This window comes from Homalodisca vitripennis, chromosome 6 (genome assembly GCF_021130785.1).
Source record: "Homalodisca vitripennis isolate AUS2020 chromosome 6, UT_GWSS_2.1, whole genome shotgun sequence".
Taxonomy (NCBI): domain Eukaryota; kingdom Metazoa; phylum Arthropoda; class Insecta; order Hemiptera; family Cicadellidae; genus Homalodisca; species Homalodisca vitripennis.
In genome coordinates this window covers 60,444,418-60,467,722 of record NC_060212.1, presented here as the reverse complement: position 1 = coordinate 60,467,722, position 23,305 = coordinate 60,444,418, and the positions used below count along the sequence as shown (strand labels likewise).

Below are 23,305 nucleotides of genomic sequence, written 5' to 3'. Positions count from 1 at the left end.
AAACGTGGTCGATGTGATCGTTCCAAGTCAACCCTCGATCTAGGTATATTCCCAGGAATTTCGAACAATATACTTCTTCCAGCATAGTGTCAGCCAACATAACAGCTGGCTCATCATGACTATCTACTGGTCGTAAAGCAAAATTTATAAAATTGGATTTTGCAGAATTTGTTTTAAGATTGAGGCTGTTAAAATTTTGGACACACTTGTTAATTTCAACAAGCACCATTTCCAATAAAATATGTGTAGGCATATACGTTATGAGGCGACTCAAATCAGTGGGTACTCAGGAATCCGTCAAAGCTGCTTATTACGCACTGGTAGAGTCCCACATTAGATATGGTCTTATCATCTGGGGCAGCTCTACTAAAAACCTGAAAAGGATACTCACCCTTCAAAAAAAGGCAATTAGATCCCTTGCCAATCTGGAATCTCGACAAAGCTGCAGGGAAGCGTATCCAAATTTAGGCATTCTAACTGTACCAGCCTTGTATGTATACGAAACAATTCTACATGTTGACAGACTCAATTTTGACACTTACAACAATTTCCATGACTACAACACACGACATGCCTCCAGATATGTTCTACCCCGCCATCGAACAGCCCTCTTTGAAAGAAAACCGTCCTACATAGGACGAAAACTCAGAAATCAACTGCCAGAAGACTTCCAATTGCTAACTGGAAACGCACTGAAGAAAGCACTTCAAGAATTCCTTGTCAAGACTCCACTCTACACCCTGGAGGAGTTCCTGGATGCAACAAACACCTAAGTGACTTTTCCTATTACATTATACTATGTTTGACTATATTACTGTACTTAATGTTCATGTAATAAAGAAATATTGATTGATTGATTGAATGTAAATAAGTCATTTGACAGGTATTTGGTCTTCCGATCATATGTTAGTTTGGTTATTTAGACACATATGTGAAAGAAACGGCCAAATACAAAATAATTGAATCATAAAAAGTGAGGGCTCTGTGGTGTAATGGTAGCACATTCACCCGGCAAGTGAGAGATCCGGGTTCGAGTCCCGGCGGAGCAAGTACTTTTTGCGATTCGTTTATTGAACGTTTATATATATATATATATATTTTATTATATATATATAAAATGACAATATACAATATAACATGTATTTACTCTATGTCCAGATATTGGAACAGCTGTTTGCCTTATGTTTTTGTTCACATGTCTCCCTGACTGTTCAGCTGTTCAAGAGTTCAGTCCATCCCTCTTTCTTTATTGACAAGCTATCATCCTAGTAGTGCAGTTCAGATGGTTTAGCAATTTTATATTACTTTTTATAATGTCCATAGTGTAAGTAATAAGTGTTTTATTAGGGAAAACACTGCAATCACAGTGAGGTAGATTGTGGTGATTTAAATGTAGTGTAATGATTGCTGGAGGTGGATATGCTACCAGTCTTGATACTGTTTTATTAAAGTGTTTTTGAATGGAAAGTGTTAACTAGTAACTCTTAGTTTTGTTTATACTATCAGTAAATTGGGACTAACCAGTTGAGAACAAAATTATGGTTTTGTAACAGTGAGAATTGATTAATGTTTCCCCTTTTATTACAAAGACATAATTAACCTTAAAATTAAATTTAAGAAGTTATCTGTTTCGCTAAGTTTTTTTTTTTTAATTTTGTGAAACATTTTAAAAAATAACTGTGACTAAATAATATGAAGTCATAAGAAATGCAAGTAATGAACAATTATGTTAAGAGTAAACTATTTGTCAATAATCAGGGATAACCTAGATCTGCCAGCTTGGTCATGTTTTTGAAATTCTGTAATTTTCATTGTATGTACTCTGCAATATAAAGGTAAATTGTTAACACATTTTAAAACAGACAAAATTTAAAAATAAATTCCATATTGTAATCAATATAGCTTACTGTAATGTTTTCTTGAGAAATCACTTCTTTACAGGAAATGACACATGCTTGAACTGACAGGTGGAAGAGAAGGATATAAGTTTCTTATCAGCTAGTGATAGTTCAACTGATAAAGTAGTACACACTCAACCTGAAGTTCATCAGTTCAAATCTTGGTGAGGACTTTTTATTTTTGTACCGAATATCAGACAAATTTTTTAGCAATTTACTACCATTAAAATTTTTGTTATAGTATTTTTTTACAAAAACATGTTGAATATTACTTACAATTATTTATTAATGAATTTATTGAAGTTGTCTGCTACTGGATAAAATAATAAGTATTCTCAGTGAATTCTACAATTAGTTTTGTTTGACTTGACAATTGTTAAGCCTACTGTTATTAGTGTGTAGTATAAGTGCAAAGGAGTGAACTGTGTACATTTTATTTAGTTTTTATCAAACATTTCTCTTTGACAGATCTGGTTTATTTAACTTGCATGTTCATTTTATTACATCACCGCTAATTAATAAAAACATTGCTATTTATTTTCTGAAAAAAAAAACTTTGCACTATCAAAATTATTTCTGAAATTTAAAATTTAATACGGTTTTAAATATTCTGCTGTTTAGTTATACAGTAAGACATTATTTATGATATGGTAAAATTATGAAGAAAGGACCCAAACGCTCTTGTGGCAAATGTTATAAAATGTCACTAAGCAGTTCTATGTAAGGTTTGTTTCCAGTGGTTTTCACCGTTAATGTATGTATCACATCTTAAATTGACTACAAGAAAGATGAATATCATAATTTGGTTAATGAGGAATTAATGGAACAATTACGTAATCAGGACAAGATAGTAAAGATATCGCTTCAGACTAATAATGAAATTAAAAAACTAAGGTCACAACAGCCAACTTGATATACATGTGTTGGAAAAAGAAGAGAAGATCATATTATATGAAGGGGAATTAAAACAACTAAATGAATTACTTAAAGGAGAAAAAGTAGGCAATGGCTAAGACTAATGACAAAACAATGAAATCAAAATTTTAATCTTAACAGCAAATATTGATAATGGTGAATTAATAATAATGGGAGAGTTAGACATGGTCAGTCCTATTGAGGAAACTTATTCCAGTATGGTTAAGAAGAAACAAAACAAAAGTGATAATTTTAAACTAAATCAGTCTAAGCATAAGCATAGTGGGTCAAATTAAAGTTTCAAGTACACTAACCATTTTGAGGTAATGGAAGTTGAAAAAGAAAATATTGTTGAAAAAGAGAGTATTCTGACTGGTCCAGGCTTGAGTCAGACGAAATACAAAAAAGAAAAATATTGATTTCTGCTAACAACTATGGCAGAGATTTGTCGTGGTATGTGAACTCGCAATAAGACATGCACAAGGCTGTTGGCTTTGTCAGACCTGGTGCTGGCTTAAAACAAGTGCTGGAAATGTGCAAATAATCTTCAAGAATTTCACAAGGAAGACATTGTGGTTCGAACGACGTGCAAAGAATGTATCTCAGGTAGTCTTCAAAGCAGTTTCTAATATTCTCAGAAGACTGCAAGATAATTTTGGTAGACTTGGCAACAAGGTATGTTGGTGGAATTGTCATGTGTAAACATGGAAGTTAAAATACTAACTCAACTCAATTCTTAAGGTACAATGTAAAAAAAATAAATTTAGTCCTTGTAGATGCTAGTAAGGCTGAAAGGACTCTACATACAAGACACGGGATGTATTTTAATCTTAGAGGGAAAAAATTATTGTCTAATCAAATTATTAAGGCAGTAGAATATTTAGAACTTGAGTTTATTCCGATTGACAATTCTAGTCCTGTTCTTGAGTCACAAAATGACATTGGATGTATCTCTCTGGGAAACTCTTCTTGTCCTTTGAGATTCCCACTTCGGTAAAATCTAAGACTACATTAAGAACTGAGCACTATGTTTAATAAATCTGTAATACAGGCTCTAGGACAGGGGGCTTGGGAACATGTAGGCCTGAGTATAGTTGTTTGAACTGTTTTCTTCTGTCCTTCTTTTTATCTATTTGTCTAGCTTTTAAAATTTAGCTATAATAAAAATTAAATTTGAACTTAAAGAATAAAGTTTTTACTTGTCTTGGTGTTATAGGAAAGTTAATGGATTTATTAGGGGCGTGTAAAGGGTTAACTGTTTTTTTTTTATCTCTATATAATTTATTTATTGTTATATCATTCATAAGAAAATTGTATCATATAATGTGAGAATGAAATCCATGACAAATCTACAAGGCATGCTAATCGTCCTGATGTATCTTTCACATGATTGGAAAATATAATGTCTTTTCACATTATAATGTGTATTAGACTATATAATAAGTTACCACTCTCAACAAAAAATTTTTCATTTAAATGTAAGTTACATAGATGGCTGGGTGCTCATGCTTTATCGATGAATTTTTCAACACACCAACTTCAGGAATAAATATTTAGCAAGTTTTTAAATAAGAAAGATTATCTATTTTAAGTAGTTTATTTATTTAATTTTAAAATGTTATATTAATATTTATGAATGTTATTTTATTTGAAAATTTCCTTCAGCAAAAGAAGTCTTACATAGCATACATGAGTTTTATACTATCAATTTACAGTAGTCTAACCCTACCTAAGCAACAGTAAGAACGCTGCTATGACAAGTTATGATTTGTAACACAAAATGATGACCATGTTGATTGCTATATGCCTAAAGACAACGATTTTGATTTGAATATTTTAATAAAATTTCAACCTATTGTGATTTTATTTATTTATTTTTGTAGCAGGTTCTATTGTAATTACAAGATATGTTAAAAAAAACTCAACCTCTTTTTTCCAGCCGATTATTATCTGACCAACCATCTAAAATTGGTTATGGGGATGAAGGTTCTGTGATGCAAGACCAATGGAATAATCAGTTATATTGAATTTCTGAAAATAAGTAGAGAATAACATGAGTATCCAGACAAACTGTTTCTAGTACTCCCTCACCGTCTATTTGTGACATACTCATGACAACTAGTGTGAGAGTCCTTATTTTCATTAAATCAGACTGACTGATCCTCTTTGTTTGCTGGATTTCACAACACGGGTTGTGTCTCAAAACATTTTGGTTTCACTTAAATAGTTATTATCATCTTAAATCGATTATAAATTGACATTTTAAAACATTTTCACTAAGTACCACCGTGTGAAAGGGCTGCAAGATGAGTAAGCTTTTTGGCATTCACCTGCAAGAAACGTTGCCTTTGAAGCACTAGATCTGGAGAGAGGCTTTCTGTGTTGGATAACCAAGCTTAATGCAGACTTGACACTGTCATCCCCACCTTCACAGGATGGGAGACTTCTATAGAAACTCATGTGTAAGGTATGTAAAGACATTAGTACATGTGATTTTCAACTGACTCTGTTGAAACACTATTTGGGGACCATGTGGTACTTCATTGGTAATTTATAGCCCTTCGTCAAGCTTCTTGAAGAGGTCAAAATGTACTGAAAAACTTCTATCTTATTTAGTAGGAAGTGCAAAGAGCCCTTAAGGCTCATGTGCTTAGGATTTGAGTTCATCCTGCTTCAATAGAATACAATTGAATACATAAGATTGTGGCTCTACTCACCAGTCTGTTGGGACCGTACCCTGTTGAGATATCTTGTACACGTCCCCAGTTGATGGGTACAATCTCTAAGGTACGGGCAGGTTCCCATCCGATCACCTTGAGCACATCTAGCCCACCACCATATAGACAGTCTCCATTGTTGTTGAAACACATGGATCTTTAACAAACAAACGGAGAGTCAAGTGTACAGTTCATGTTATATTGTTGGTACAGTATAAGTACCATAAAGCGGGCACACTAAAACTACTATTAAAACTGATTGAAATATAAAAATTATTTAATCAACACTAACTAAAGCACTCATATTCAGATCTCTCAATGTTAATTAAAATAATATGGAGGTTAAAGAACGCTTTTCAGAATATTTTAAATTTTATCTAAGGCAAGGAATCCCAAAAAATGATTAAATTAAGGATTTAAATGCCTTAACACTTATAGATACCACTAAGCTTAGATCTGATCAACAAAAAACTAGCTATAAATGCTGTAAATCTGACTCTTTGTTATATAAAGTTTCAAAAAATAATTTATTTAAATATTTACATTGATTGAAAGTCATTTTTGTATGGCAATTAGTAAACAATTCCAATAGAGCTTATATTATATGACTAACATAAATTATTTTAAAGCAATTTTATATTGAAAATACAAATGCCATCCAAATTTGGCCATCCTTATTTTATTCAATATCACAAGCAATTTTCCCGGGGAAGTTGGCACTAGTGGATGTATTTCACCAACTTACAGTTGTTTTCTACTATTTATTTGTGCAATCAGTTATGTCTAGTGAGACTTACAGAATATTTGGCAACACAGTTTCATGCAGAAACTTCACCACCAAGGTGCCAGTCACTTCTGATTGACACTTATCATGACTAAAGATCAATTCCAGAATAACAAAATTACAAATGGGTAGTTGCTTAAATTAGTACCATAGGCGAAGCACTAATGAATACAACTCAGGAAAATATGCAAAATAAAGTTAAGAAATTTGTAGGAGAAAAGCTACATCACAATCGTTAGGGCCTCAACAAGCACCATAAAGAAACTTTATCCCACAGGGATCACTAGATCATATTTTAAATGCAAATAATTTTACAATACATTTTTTTTCTCTCCATATATAACAAATTACCTGTAATTACCAATATTATCAAAGTGTAAAATAATTCCAAATGATGCACTGATACTTCAATATGACCATATTAATACAATGCACCAATTCAATACAGAGAATGGAAGCAGTTCGTAACAGTCTTGATCAGATATGATAATAGGTCTTCACTGTGAATCAGAGGAACTGAAAATCGATGATGGAGCATGTCTCTCCATGGGATTTCACTGAGTGATAGTAAAGCCTAACATTCCACAGGATGTCTTGAGAACGAAATGAGCCATAGACTTAAATACAGAGGTACGGGGGGGAAATAAAATAATAAATCACAGGCCACCTGCAGGAAATACCAACGATGTGAGATACCAGGAAATACCCTGCTACCGTGAGAATTGGGATGTCCAAACTTTCTCAGAAATACGCAGGGGGGAGGACAAAATTGAACCAATGGTTTATTAGAGCCAATGAAATTACAATAAAGCCTAAAGGGCAACACCCATTCTAGAATGGTGGAATTTGATCCGAGAGAGAAAAGTCAGTCTTAGCTCAAGCCTTTGAGGCAAAAGGACAGTATCTTGGGTTACAAAATGACCGGTATTGTAAAGGGTTAAAGTAATAGCTCAAACCTCTGAGGCGCGAGGATCGTGTGTGGATCTTATAAAAAACTATCAGTATTACACAGTGTTAAGAGAGTTAGCTCAAACCTTTCAGGTGAGAGGATCGTAACTTGGGTTACCAAATTATCGGTATTGTATGGTGTTAAAAGTCGTAACTGGAACAGCTGAGTGTCAGGATAGTACACGTAAAAGAACCACAGTGTAAGTGTTGCTACAAAGGTCACGAAGCAAGTTTCATTACTCAAGTACAAATTTTAAGTGGAAACTGAGAAGTGTTGTGTGCCGGAAATTTGACTTGAAATAAAAAAGAAAAATCTAGGTGAATTGAGTAGTCTCGATTTAATTTGATTGGTTAAATGAACTATACTTAATCGACAGTGTCGTCGCTTCATCATTGTGACCATTCACATTTGGCAATTGTTACGAACGTTTACCAAGGAATCGCTCCAGTGACTTCACTTAGTATTAAGCTTCAACTTATTTGATTTTGAATTTAATAGTTAGTCACTATTATTATCGCTAAGTTGATTATTATTTCACAAGGATAAATAAGAATCATTAATCTAATATTGTAATTAAATAACGATAAACGAGTTTTAGTATTTTTATAATTATACTAATAAAAGAATAAAATTACAAAACTGTAACCCTAAGGTTCATATATAATTTCCTACAGTGATATCTAACTGATTAATAAGTCGGCAACTAATTAACCAATTAATTTAATAAAAGGAAAGATGGAAACATTACAATATTTCATGAAACTTCAGTGAAGCCTGTTAGGCGACATTTGTATAAAAGGGGTCATAAATGCTTAAATAAGGACTATAAAAGTGAGATTAATCAATAACTTTTACCTTGTTTAATGTAAATAGGATTTTTATCACCTTTTGGTGATCTTATAAGATAACCCTTGACTAGCACAATGGATTGAATGGATCTATGAGTTAGGTCTGATAGAATGTTATCAGACCTCCACATCCATAATTCACTGCTAGCTGAAGAACAAGTATGTCACCTGATGGCCATGGTCTCCTTATCGCTGGTGGATACCAGGGAGAAGTTCTCCAGATCGTAGAAGTTGACAGTTTTGTCACAGCTGGCCGATGTCAGCAAGAACTCATGTGGGTGGAACTCGACTGACGTTACTGGACCTGAGTGCTGGGAGAACTCATGAAGCTGCCTGCCTGCTCGGATGTCCCACAGCTGAAAATAACAAACAATTACCAAATGTAATACTGGTTATATGCACTTAAGATAAAGCTATATCCAGAATTCTGACAATTACAGAAATTATTCTATTGTAAAAAATTTCAAAATCTAAACAACACTAATTTATTGGTTGATAACAAATAGAATATAAAATATTTAACAAACTTCATTTACTAATTTCTGCATTTTTAATACTACCATAAAAAACCTATTGGAAAATACTATAGAATCCTGTTTAATAAGGCAACTTTTTCAGTATTTTACATCAAACAATTTGATCTATCCTTATCAATTTGGCTTTAGACCAAATCACTCCACTGTAATGGGTGTTGAAGCAATTATTTAAAATTTTCTAAGGTTAACCCTATATTTAAGAAAGGAGACAAGAATTTACCAGAGAACTACCGTCCTATTACAATAGTCCCAATAATTAGTAAGAAAAAAAAATAGTAAAATAAAATAGTTTTAACGATTATTTGAAAACGTTTTTGTTGTTGTTCACACACAATTATTAAATCAAACATTCATTACAAAATAAAAATGCAGCACTTTTTGTATTGAAAAGTGCTGTTAAAAGGTACATGAGGTGAGATAAAATATCAAACTTGGGCATAAGCTTTACATGTAACACATGAAAAAAAAAGCTCTTGAATAATTTTCACAAATTAACTATACCTCATTCCATAACTTTCCAATGGGCTTTGTTACATAATTACTGTACAATCAATGTAAACCTGTATTAATGATAAAAACCTATAACAGTTTCAATTGTCCTTTTGAGATAAAATTTTACTTTAAAATTTGGAGAGAAGATACAAAACTTATTGGTCAGTATTTATTTTCATAAAATTACAAAGAAAATTATAGTTTACAAGAAGACCTACACTATGAACACAACTGATAATAAATTGAGGGTCAATGGCACACTTGTTCAAAACGCACCATCACAACACGAAAAGCAGCATCAGACAGCACATGACGGGAGTGGCGGAAGAGTTTCTTCCTCCACCTTATCCCCATTCAGACTCAATACCAAAGGGCTAGTTACCCAGGAGAGTTCATTTCTGGCTGGTTTATACTTTCCAGTTGAACCCACACTAAGCACAGCAAAAACCGATGTGCCACTTAGATCTGAGCAATCTTATGGATGTTCAGGAGCGGCACATCACTAACTGCAAATGTCAAAATTTTGGGGTGAAAGGGTAATTCTATATGTCTAGTCTACTACGGGATATGACTGTTGGAGTGGTAGGGTTCGTTCCCTAACAGTCAAAGGTTCTTACTAGCTTAGACATAAGTTGTGCCACGCTCTCTGCCTGCTTTGATTGGAGAGGCTGGTTCAGTGTTGGCTTCTACGTCTTCCTTGGGGACGTGACCTGAGATTTGTGCCCTAAATTCTTCCTCGGGGATCTCGATAGGAGGCAGCCCGTAACCCCAACCTTAATCATCCAGAATATCCTGTTACTCCAGAAGCAGCGCAAAAGTCCTTATAGGCCTAATTGCAATTTCTAAGCTTCTTGTCCCAAGAGAACAAAAAAGAGACTAGTTGGCTGGAAACAATAGACAAAGATGCCAGAATTACCTCAACAAGCACAACAATACGATCTTTGTTTTTAGCAGGAAACACGAAAAATAAATATAATTTGTCAGCACTTACGCGATTCTCGGCCACAGACGTAGATAAATGCCTACACCACTTAGGGTTTTCAAATATCTGTCTGATAACGTACTGCCTGAAAGCGTATAATTATAACCTAGAAACTCAGCAGGGTTTATTACAACTAAAAGAACAGTAGTATTAATGTATTGCTACTGTACTCTAATGGCTAATTATGAAACTATTACTCAAGCTATCGCCATGTTTCCTATTCCACAATTTTGTGTAATAGTAAAAAATAAAAATATTAGTGTTTCCAGGTATTGTGATTGGTATCATTGTCGCTGTTATCTTATCTTTCTCGAGAATCCCGATTACGGCCGCGCGGCATCACATGATTTGCACGGTACATAATTGCCTTTCCATTACAATTAAATTTATATTTCTGATCAGCCCCTCTAGAATTTGATATTTTACTGATAGGTACTATCTCGAGGGATGTTTTTCTTTCACCGAAGGTGCTGCCGAAGCTGATGGCCGGAGGCACTCGCATTTTGGGTGGCGGAGTGTGATCAAGAATAAAAACAAGTTTTAAGTGTTTTTTCAATAAAGAGTTTAGTAATGTTTGTTTTTGTTGAATTTTTGTGTGTTTAGAGAAATGTAGAGGTAAAACACGGAAGTACAACAAAGCGACGAACCAGCTGAACGGGCGGCGAGACTCTGCAATCACGTTATCTACTAGACCGCTCGACTTTGACCTCTGTCTGAGGATGGGGAGGGGTTTGCGATAAGACAATTCCTGTTTTATATTGACGAAATATTGTTCTACGCTAATCTAGTAATCAGTAGAAGCAAAATGTCAAATAACGATTCATGTCTGGGTGTGGTCGGTATAATCCCAAAGTACCTAATAATCATTTGGTAAGATTTTCAAAATAAACCCAGCTAAAAGGTGTTGCAATATTAATGTTAAATTAGAATCAGGTTGTGTAAAATGATTCAGAGGTGGTCCTAAATCTTTCAAGCTAAATAAAAAAAAAAATTAATTTTCCATATCAAAATAATATGGTTTCTGGAGCAATTTAATCTCTCCATGTCTGAGTCCTTACCTTAACCATACCTTCCTCGCCTCCAGAAGCCACCCAAAGTCCATCAGGGCTGAACTTGACACTGTTCACACTCTGTGAGTGCCCTTTGTACGTGAAGATACAGCCCTTCCGTCGGACATCCCATACCTAAGGAGAATAACAAGTGCTGTATCACTCAAATACTGCTTATTTAACATGAAACTTATTGACAAAAAAAAAAAAATGTTGCAGCTGACTAATTAAACACTGCTTCAAAAATTTAATGAAACATTTGAGCTGTATTATTGAATACAGTAGTATGACACACTCTTAATAAACAAATATAAATATTTTACAAACAACATAAAAAACACCTTCACAAATACTGAGTGTGTTTTACCTGTATCTCAAGCCTCCCTGACCAGAGCAAATTCCTGATATGATCAAAAGTTTACTTGGTCATATTTAGTGAAAATTGATAAATCATGTCGACTCAGATGATGCTGTAATTGATTCAAGTAATCCTGCATAGAACCAATTCTAAGCCTAGATTAACGCTTATACCCAGAAGAAAGATACCAATTTTGTTGAAGTGACATGCTAAAGCATTGGAAATTACCTAGCACCAAGTGTGATGCTTAATGGTTGAATTCTATAAGCAGTTATTTGAGGGATAGAGAATTAAATACATTCATTCAACATTATTAAAACTAACTAGTGCTGTCAAGAAAGTAATTGACATTTTGAAAAACAAAATTAACAAAGCAAAAGAAAAACTTCTAATTTTTAAATTTTAAAGCTACATTCTTAGGCTATTGCAGTTTCTCGATTACACGTTTACAGAAATTCACTGCCTGGTCTCCACTGGTTAATGGTGTGAAATTTGGTGTCAATACTGAAGTTCAAGAACAGCATCACAATGTAATCAAGAAGTTCATTCCATGTTTATCGTAATCTTAAAAAAATTAAGTGATGCAGCTAACATTTGCTTTTGTTGTTTTTCTTTTTTATTTAAATCTTCTGTAAGGATTTATGGAACCTATCTGGCACAAGATTTGTGGTAGCCAAGCTTTCTTGTGTTTCAACATACAAACTTTGAGAAATTTAGGAGAACTGTTATAAAAGTTCAGTGGTTGTGAAACAGCGATTTTTGCAACATTTTAAATTAATTTTCGTCAACAACAACCAGGTTAGGTTAACCACTGTGAGCACTGCCTCACTCTGTTTCAACTTTTTATTTCATTCCCATAAATGTCACAAAGCTGGTGATGGATTTAAATCAATTTATCAATAAAAACCCAATCACTGAACTTACTTCACATGAGGTAAGAATTTTAGCACAGCGCACATTTTTACTAGCGACAGTGAGAAAGCAGGAGATATAATATGCTTGCTACCATATCTCAATGCATACTAGGTACAATATCATGTTACAATGATTTCTAGCTATGCCCATTATCAAGCTGATCCTAAATTTCTGTTATTTTCTTGACAACCCTCGAAGATTTTACTACTGAAACAAAAAGAATCTAAATATTTCATATTGTAACAAAAATCAAATCTGATTACTGGCCATGGATCCTTGGTTTAATGCCTAGTCACTCGCTCTACCAAAATCGAATTCTCAAAATCTGTTCATGCTCATGTTTACCTTGACACTGCTGTCGAGGGAAGCGGAGGTGAGGAAATCACCATACGGATGGAAGTCAACGGCCCGTAGTCCTGAACGGTGGCCAGTGAGAGTTCGCATGATCTTGGTAGCCTCCAGGTCCCAGATTTTGAGCACTCCCCCTGCAGAACCGGCCGCTACTAACTCCTCCGTGTGGTTGAACCTCACCGTTTCCACTGATGTTATGTGTCCGTTCAGGCTCTGAGACACACACAAAATAATAAATACGAGAAAAAGAAGTTTTTTTTCTTTTCATTTAAGCAAGAACCTAGAAATTGGTACTTTGGTATTATCTGGAGGCTATTATTTTTGGAACAGTTTTTTTTTACCGGAGACCTAAAAAAATTACAATATTATAAAAAACAGACTTCATTTGACTTATTGTGATAATCACATGTCATTATGACGATCGGTTCTTGTTTTCTGCTACCAAAAGCAAGTGATGTTGGCAAGAAGGCAGCCACGCTGTTCTTATCTACTTTTTAATATTATGCGGTATAAGCAGGTTTAAGTCAAGTTATCATAAATATGTTACTAGTAGTATCATATTTGTATCAGGTTAAAGATGACCTATACAAACGCTCACATGATTTTTCCACCAGAAGTGCGGGGTAGCAGCACCACCGAAGCCTACAGTGATGACCAGAGGCATTTCTGATCGGTACTTTTCCAACGTCAAATCACGTTATGCGATCTAAATTCAAGCTCAGATCATGTGAGTACTCGTAAATGTCGACTTTTAACTTTTATATTTATAATAGGTATGTATATGTACCCTATAACAAATAACAGATAGGGACAGAGTGGCTGCCTTCTTGCCAAAATCGCTTCTTTTCAGTAGGCAGAAGACAAGAAACATGGGTCATAATGGCATGCAATCTTCACAGTAAGTCAAGTAAAGTCTGTTCTTTCTAATAGTTTTGTAGATCTCAGTAACAAAAACTGTTTCAAAAATAGTGTCCTCCGGAAAATACCAAAATAATGAGAAATTCCTCCTGATTGGATAAGGTTGGAGTAGGGGCCACCTCCTGTTGAGATCCTCTGAGGAGGGATAGGTTGGACTATACGTGTCATGACCTCTTGGAAGAAGTGGAGGCTAGCTCTGTTCTAAACACTTCCACTAAAGTAGTGGAAACACTTCCACTTCCAAAACACTTCCAGTCAAAGCAGTAGTCTCTCATACTAGCAAGAGTCTTTAACACTGAGGGGGTTTGACCCACTCCAACAGTCATTCTCTGCAGTAGACTACACCTATCAATCAACACCTATACCCCAATATCTCGACATTTATAGTTAGTGATGTACCACTCCTGGACATCCAAAGGATTGTCTAGATTTAAGTGTAACACATAGACTTTTGATGTACCCAGTGTAGGTTTAACTGTAAGGTATATATCAGCCAGAAATATAAAAACTTCTGGAAAAAAAAAGAAATTAGTTCATCTTATAAAGGGGTTCAGTAGAACCAGAAGTTACAGAGCAATACTCCTGACCATCCAGAATGGACTTCATTATGATGGCTTCAACATATTCTAGCATTTCCAGAATTTTTTATGTTATCAGACTCAAGTACTTAATTATCTGAATGTATTAAATTCTAAATTAAAGAGATGGTCCTGACACAAAATTCAACTTAAGCTTCCAGTCTTTGTACATAATTAATATTAATCCCCATTTATTTATTAGGAACATTATACTTATATTAACAACAAAGGAACACTATCTTGCAGATCGTGGTGACTAAGACCAACAAGTAAAATCTTATGGGTGATATAGAATATTTTGAAGTATAAGATATTTAGCAGATTCAGCATTCATTAGGTATATTTGCAAATAATGGAGATTTTACCATACCTAAAATAATTTGTAACCTTTGACATGTTAAGATTTAGAGTATATGAGCCTGTCCTATCTTATAATGGTTACTAAATATAAATTCAAATGATGCAAAAATTAGGCCTAAATACTAGGGTAAATATAATGAAAGTCATTAAATGCCCCAATGAAGAGCACATCCACAAGGCTGAAAATCCCATATAACTAGAAAAGTGACCAAAAGGAAGATAAAGACTGGTTTGATAAGCAGAAAGGCCAACGGTGGAGGACACTATTGAAATGCATGTTCACTGTTTTATATTCTTTCCTGCAAATATTTTTGCTATTTTCTTAAATTTGTGTTTTTATATTGAGGTGTCTGATATTTACGTAACAGTCAGATAGAGATAGAGATATCATTATCAAACATTTATGACAGTTTCTTAAAATGAAACACTAGTGACTAATAAAAGAAAAATCAATAACTCTCATAATATGCTTCATAAACTATTTTGAAACTAACAAATAATATTTTTTTTACTGCAATTAGTATAATACTTAAAAAATGTTCATCTATTTCATAGCTAATGTTTGGTTTCCTTCATAAATTCTGCAATCTACACAACTGCCAGTGTCTGGCAGGGAAAGGATAAGAATAAACAAAACTAAGAGTTTAGGTCCAATCTTTTTTATATATATATATAATATCACTCTACTTTATATTAAGTTTTTAAGTTTTTAATGTAACGGTTAGACTGCCTATGGGGAAATGATTATTTCAATACAAGATTTCTATTGCTTGTGCAATACTGAAGAGCTTATTTACCAAATGTAGATTAATTTCTGTGACAGGTTTTTGAATGACTTCAAACGTCACGAGTACAACATATTAAGATACCAGGAAAACTAATACGAAATTGATTAGTCACTTCAAATACAAAACGTACAGGGGTTTCCTTAACAAAAATATTTGCTGGTTGATATCACAGCATATCAGAGTTATCTAAAGCTCAGCTATTTTATCAGCTGATTACAAAACCAATACTGGTGTGTGAGAATTACTTTTGCTTTTAATCTATCAGTTTCTCAACACTGCCGTGAGAGAATTACTTTTGCTTTTAATCTATCAGTTTCTCAATACAGTCGATATCAATAAGTGTGAAACAAAACCCTGAGAATTTCCAAACTTACTGTTCAATTATTACTGTAACTGAAAATTAAAAATACTTTGCTACGAACTGATACTCGAAATAATGATTCAACTCTTGAATTTATTGTAGACCCAATTCTGAATATTTCGGGGTAATTGGCACCTAACGAGTGTTCCTTAATTATAATTACAGGCCACAACAAATGTTAAACGGCCGTGAGAACGCTTAACAGACAGACAGACAAACCGATCATCAAGTGTTAATTGAGGCAACTCCAGCCTTCAGATATTCATGAAGAAGCCTTCCACTGAGTCGTTAGCTGATATGTGACCAGCCACTGGCATTGTACACAATTTACACACTAACGCTAACTTGCAAACACAACGTGCGTTCGCGTTCTTTGAGACTCAACTGAAAATGTAATTGTACTTTGATTTGAGTTTTATACAGGTAGTTTTTGTTTGTGTTATTGTATTCAATACTAGGTTACTTAAAAAATTCATTGTTTTAATTTAATGTGAAAAAAAATGATAAATTTAAAGTATATAGATGCGCTACAGATTGACAATGAAAATATGATAATAATTTACAATGGAACACAACACTGGAAGACTGTGCATGTTATTGGTATGGCCAAAACAAGTCACATTGGGATTATGACTTCTTGCAATAAATTTGCAAACTGGTTCCATTAACTAAGCTGAAACGCTTGTAAAAAGTAGTATGTGGCAACAAATAAAACATACGTGGCCTTCCATTAGTTGGAGTATTAATTGAATAATATTGTTGTTTTTAAATCTTTATCTTTGAAAATAAAAAAAAGAATAATAAGTGGTGTTGAAATTGATTGAAACCAGTTACTCGGAACTACTTTTATTTATCATTATACTAAAATTTACTTTTTATTATATGTATTTGTCCTTACAACTTTAAATGTTTGTAATTACATTTAGTAAATTAAAAACAATAATATTTATACTGCACAATATATTACAAAAAATGCTGACATCGAAGTAAATTACAATGACCTTAAATACACACTTTTTAACTTATTTTCTTAATCATGGGAAGAAAGCAAACTAAACATTAGTGACGGAAATATAATTCACTCAAACCAGAAGTGCTCATAGAGGTGCAAAACCTACGAAAGTGCGTGCGAAGCCGCGGGTAACTGCTAGTACACACACACATATATGTTTATTACAATATCAATAGTTACACAGTGTGTAGAACAAGTGAATTGGCAACCCTACTTTCCACATTGACTCTGCGACCCAAAATGGACGACAGACAACTGGAATGCTCTCTACTGGTTGAAAAAGATTGCAATGTAATTAAAAATTTCCAAATATGTGTTCTTTTAAATTTAACTTAATGTAGTTTATACTTTGTTTGAAGTTTGTTGTACTTTGAATTGAACGATGGCAAATGTCCGGAAAATTCCTGTTTCCTTGTAGTTTATAGTTTCTTTCAAATCATTACACCCTAGAAGGGAGTATTCAAGGTAATCCTGCTGATTTACCTATCCATTAGTAATAATCCTTGGCTTTTCCTATTAATTTAAACCTAATTGCGCATCAAAATGAACATAACCTTTTAAGCCCTGTAAGTACACCAACAGAGTAGAATATTTTCTAGCTCCAGATATTGTTTTACTAAATAACAAATTTTGGAATTGGAATTGTATAACTCGTATACATATTATACTTGTGCTTTGTTACTGTCACCTCTTTCATTAAAGTCCAGTCAATCTCTAAGATTATTTTTAGAAAGATATTCAACTACAGGCTTTCATTGAACTTGTTTCTAACACGATGATATAATGTATTTGTTTACAAACAACTAACATCTAGTGGAAACTAAAAAAATACAAAATTATTACACAGTGACCGTAAAGGCAGGAAAAACAATTAAACTACATCAATACCCGACTCTTCACAAACAATTCTGATTTTTACACACTCCAATATTCCATATTAAATCTAACTGGTTTTATTAGAATTAAAGGGTAGAAGATTAAAGACATTAATTACCTCTACAGTGCGTTTTGGAATGAATTGCATAGTTAATCTTTCAATATACTTAAATTGAAGGCAACCAAACACTCACCATGATGCAATTATTTTTGCCAATGGCCCAAAGATTGACTTTTTTGTCATCTCCTCCTGTTACAAGAACTCGTCCGGACTTCTGCCCTAAGGCGAGACAATTCACGTTGGCACTGTGAGCTTTGAATTCCTCTGCAACATAATGCAACATTGTGAACAAATCTAGATACAGTTTTATGATTAACTCATAAAGAAGGTATATGAAATCCTAGTTAAAATTTGGTATTAAAGAACTTCTAATATCTCATTGTATAAAACCAAATCAAATCGCTCAAAGTAAAACCTGCTTTTAAGGTACTAAACCAATTTTCTAATCCTACTTTCATTACAAGAGAGACAGACATAATAACAAGATTTTCTACTTTTGCCATCGTTATATGTTACATTAAGTAGATCACTACTTTTCAAGGATCGGAATTGTTTGTAGACCTGATGAAGAGGAAAGATTCAAATCCTCAAGTGTTCTATTCGAATGTTGAGATTATCTCCAGTTCATCTTCCTCTTAAGTGCAGCATCTGAGAACTGGAGCTAAAATCAACATTCACAGTGAATCAACCCTTCCTACCATAGCTGTGTTATGTGTAGTGTTCTATTTTTATGACATATAACGATGAGAAATGCTCGAAACCCTATTACCTTTTGAAATCATACATGGTCAATAGCAAACTTAACAAAGAGACCCTTGTTAAAGGTTGAGATAATTGATAAGAAACTACCAAGAAGAATCGCCTAGGTCTACATGACGCTCTGATAAAGTCCAAATGAATGACTGCCTTGTGCATTTTTCAGTGTTTCATTTTACTGGTCAGCAATCATCAACAGTTAACCAGTCCTGTCGGACCGTAGTTCTTCTCAAAACCTCTTGGATAACGTTAGCAAACTTTATAGCCACTGAAAACAAATAGTTGACACTTTCTCCACACACTGTCTGTACATGTAAGGAATAAAAACTGCTTCAAACAAGAGTAATTTTAAGCTGTGTTGTATCAATGCAACTGTGCTTTGTCCACTTTGTTCAAATTTATGCGTACTTTGGTATTATCCAGAGGTCAATAATTTTGGAACAGTTTTTCTTACGGGAGACCTAAAAAAATACAATATCAGAAAGAACAGACTTTATTTGACATACAGTGAAAATTGCATGTCATTATGACGATTGGTCTTTGTTTTCTACCTACCGAAAAGAAGCAATTTTGTAAGTCCTCGGTAAAAAAAACTATTAAAAAATAGTGGCCTCCAGATAATACCAAAGTATCCAATTATTAGCATTGTAGGTTGTTATTGTTGAGCTGTACTTTTATAATAGTTTAAGTTGTTTTATGCAAGCCTTATTAGAAACGCTTGAAATTAGTATCTGAAAACTGATGAGAGGTGAAAATGTTACTTAATTTGCTCTTTCACAAAATGAATCTTTCACAATTCTTAGAATTGTCCTAAGAAATAAAAATTGTATATAATTCATGGATGTTCATTAAGTTATTAATGTACTTTTACATCTGTAAAGAGCACACAAGTGTTCTTTAGCAAGTATTTATAACGTCATATGAAGACAGGATCTTATCATATACTACATACCTTGCCTAATTTCTGCTTGGTTTTTAAATGATCTTTATGGAAAAAAAATCACTACAAAGAAATAGAATTAATTTAGTACAGTTGTGTCAGTACAATAATAATATACTTACGGACTTTCCAAAGTCTCTTTGTGTTTGCTGCCATTGCCTTTCCGTGTTAGGCTAATGCCTTTCTGTGTTGGACTAGTAATAACGGCACAGTTAGGCCAGAATCTGTTCTGTAAATAAGAAGTCCAGGCACGAGTATATCTTGTAGAACACCTAAACAGCAACATTAAAGGGTCAATTTCACAAAATGACAGAATTTCAGTCACATGAACATAAATTAAAAATAAACATACTAATAACGATAATGATGAACGGTTTTTCATTATTCATTCTGGGTTACCTTTTCACATAACTTTTAATCCATTTGACACCATCATTTTTTATGGACTTGCCAAAAATCCCAGAGTGGAAATTATGCTCCTTGATGCATAGTTGAAAAAATACATATATTTTTTTTTTAATTTTTAATGATAATTTAGATTTTTTTATAGTTAAATAAGTATACTTTTGGATACAATGATTGAAATTATTTTACACAAGTATAAATTAAAAATTGTATACATATACATTTATAATTTTGATTTTGGAAAAAAACTTCTGTGTTAAAGACATTTATGAATTAGGTAGAAAAACATAGTTTCCCCTTAAATGCATACATCTCGTCCAACACATATTTCTTACTACATACACACAAATATATAGTCTCCTTTGTTAAGTACAGACCGTCGCGACGTGAAACTGGCCATAGATTCCATCCATAAAAAGAACGAGTAACTGGACCTAGTTCCTAATTGAATCCTAACCTAGTTCATCAACTCAGAAGGTATATAATCAATTAATTTTATTTACATGAAAGCACTTTTATATGCACTTTCTCTATATATACTACAATAACATTATGTTTAACTTACACACATTTTTAAATTTATAAAAATTGTTCTATAAAATAACATATTACAAACTTGTTATATTTCTAAAAGAAAGAAAACAGGATAGTAAAGAAATACAATATTCAAATTTGATATAAACATTTACCATTTAGACTAAGGTGTGAACTTAACTTTTTGCAGTTCTTGCAGTATTCCTTTCTTATTTACACTGGACTCACTAGAGACTATTCTCTATAACATTTACTCACACTTGAATATTGAAAAGAATAAAGCATATGATAACCAACAGTCAACAATATGTCATGCTGATGTCATCTGACAGCTGACACCAACAACTAAACTGCTCTATTTAAATGCCTTTATTACACCCATGATGCTAAGCCTACGTGTAAGTGGCCAGTTCACAAACCAAGTTAGGATTCGTATCAGAGGATTAGTTCTTTCTATGGATGAAATTTATGGGCAGTTTCACACTGCTTGTTGCCAATATGCGGTACTAGCACATCAGGCAATTCTGTACAATTATTAGGTGAACTTCCAATATATTTCATATTTTGTATGACAATCAGGCAGTCCTTATAAAATAATAAACATGAAAACTAAGTGTCAGAAAGCTTCAGTTACCAAGCAATAAGAAGGTTCAGAGCCAAGCATTATCAATGGCATACAAGCATCAGTCAAATCAGTCTTGTGCATTATGTAGAATCTTTAATACATATTATAGATATAGCAAGTGTAAATTTATCCTTACCTTTTATTCAATCTATAGTTACAATACCTATAGTGATTAGAACACTAGTGTAAATCTTTCTTGTGGGTTGTTTTCTTATGTCTAATGATGAAGCTGGTACTCATGGCCCACTTTGAGGCATTTTTTGTAAATTAGTATTTTACCATAATCAGATCAAATGTATAGTCTTATAGCCCTAGAGTTGTCTCTGAAGTTTTCAGACATAATTATTTACTCATAAAATACAAACTTATGAAAACTAATAAGTAAAACACACTGTACAATGCACTCATGACACAAAAACTAACTCCTCTGTAAAATAAACATTTGTTTTTTTTTTTATTGTACAACAAATATAGCCAACCCATATTACATCGCGATATAACTTTCCATACAGAACAAAGTACTTTGAATACCTTCTTCTTTGCCTTTGACCAGCACTGCTGGATTAGCTGTGTCAAAACTAACCTAACTTAACCAATATTTAAAAACTGTTCACTTTTAAAACTTATAAATTCTGTCAAGATGGTGGCGGATTTGACAATTGAGGTCCAGTCAATTGAAAAAACTCATTGATGGAGTAAAATGGATTCTCCATAAGCCAGGAGTCTTCTCCGCTTAAATTTATGTAATCTAATTCCTTGACCCCATCCGGAAGAGCATTGTATAGCCTAATTGCAAGAACTGGGAAGCAGTCTTTCCTCTTGTTTTGTGTACAGTACGGAACATCTATATTATGCTTTTCAGCGTGGGATGTGTGTTTGTCTTCTCTTTTGACAAATTGTCAATTGCTTTGGTTAAAAATAAACTAGCACTAGCCTATATTTCATGTTCTTCCATAGTATATGTTGTCATTTATAAAAAAAATCAATATTTACAAATAACATATAGGTATACATCTGTTTTGGTAACAATATTTGTCTCTGCCAATCCAGGCGGACCTTTGGAAACGAATATTCTTTACATGCCAGATCAAAGGTTAGTATGATATCTATTTAAACTAGGTCTACATATTGTAAACCTACATATTAAGCAGTTACCAAACACTAGTCACTTCTCATTATTTCTTGTCTTTATTAAACATTATTATAAATTTATAAAGTCATATTTATAATAATTTGTTACATCAAATTAATCATTTCATAAAAACAACAAAATAAAAAGTGTAGACCACTTAAATCTACCCTATTGTAGGTACTCTACCAAGCTAAACAATGTAATTTTAAGTTCTGAGGCTTTTAACCAGTGTCCCACTAAAGTAATGGACATAACTTATCAATTATCAGTGCTTTAGACCCAGTAATGCGTGGGTTATGAATTAACCTAACCAACAGCCTACATCCAAGAACAGCCTATTAGATACAATTTAAGGTTAGAAATATCAAACAATATCTAACTTTAAAACTAATAAATCATTTCAGGATGGCTACTTACTTTTCCAACATGGAATTGCTGCATGTGTTATCTGCAAAACCAGTTTTCCATTAACATACGATAACTTCGAAATGAAATGCACAAACACTAAAGTTCTTAACGATTTTCTAATTGTGAGGGTTGCCGTGGTGAACGAAGTTTGTTGTTGAAGAAAACTAGTTTTATAAAAATATTAATAAGATTCAAAGAATCTCTTCCAATTAAGCAAGGTTAATACTAAAAAAGGAGAAGCAACTATATAATCATGTCAAGGCTTAAAAATCATTACATTTCGATTTCCTTCCACTAATCCACTTCCACTTCACTTCTCTTGTTTGTTCTTATTCTTCTGTCTAGACGGAATCTTTCTCTCCCCCGCTTAGAAAATGCAACAGCTGTGTTGGTTCTTCAGGTTCACCAACAAAAATTTAATTAAAAAAAAAGTTAAAACAAGTAGTCTATATTGGTATGTATTTTTTCACTTCACAATGAATACATTTAACTTAACAAACAATAGGTGTATACTGTATACGCAACATTGTTTTAAATAGTATTAAGAAAATTTGTGCGATAGCATATATTAAAAATTAAACTTTTCTCAAAATCAAAAAAAGTAATAAACAGCATTTTAACCAATTGCTCACATCTGTAAACAGCGTACAAATTTTATATTCTGAAAGTGAACTCTGAATTTTAACATTAAAATATCTATATCATGCATTATATAAAATATAATGTCAACTGGAGGGAAGAACAAAACTGAGTAAAA

The 23,305-nt window shown here is 33.2% G+C and overlaps 1 protein-coding gene across 1 annotated transcript in view; it reads right to left on the bottom strand.

The window, feature by feature from the left end:
* Positions 1-22,871, bottom strand: part of LOC124364358 (katanin p80 WD40 repeat-containing subunit B1-like) — a 62,029-nt gene extending 39,158 nt beyond the window's left edge. Inside the window, 7 exon segments of the mRNA XM_046819757.1 lie at positions 5,531-5,687; positions 8,280-8,467; positions 11,180-11,305; positions 12,789-13,007; positions 17,882-18,012; positions 19,567-19,716; positions 22,558-22,871. Coding sequence (XP_046675713.1) covers positions 5,531-5,687; positions 8,280-8,467; positions 11,180-11,305; positions 12,789-13,007; positions 17,882-18,012; positions 19,567-19,600 — 855 coding nt within the window. The 5' untranslated portion in view covers positions 19,601-19,716; positions 22,558-22,871.
* Between the last annotated feature and the right edge of the window lie 434 nt (positions 22,872-23,305).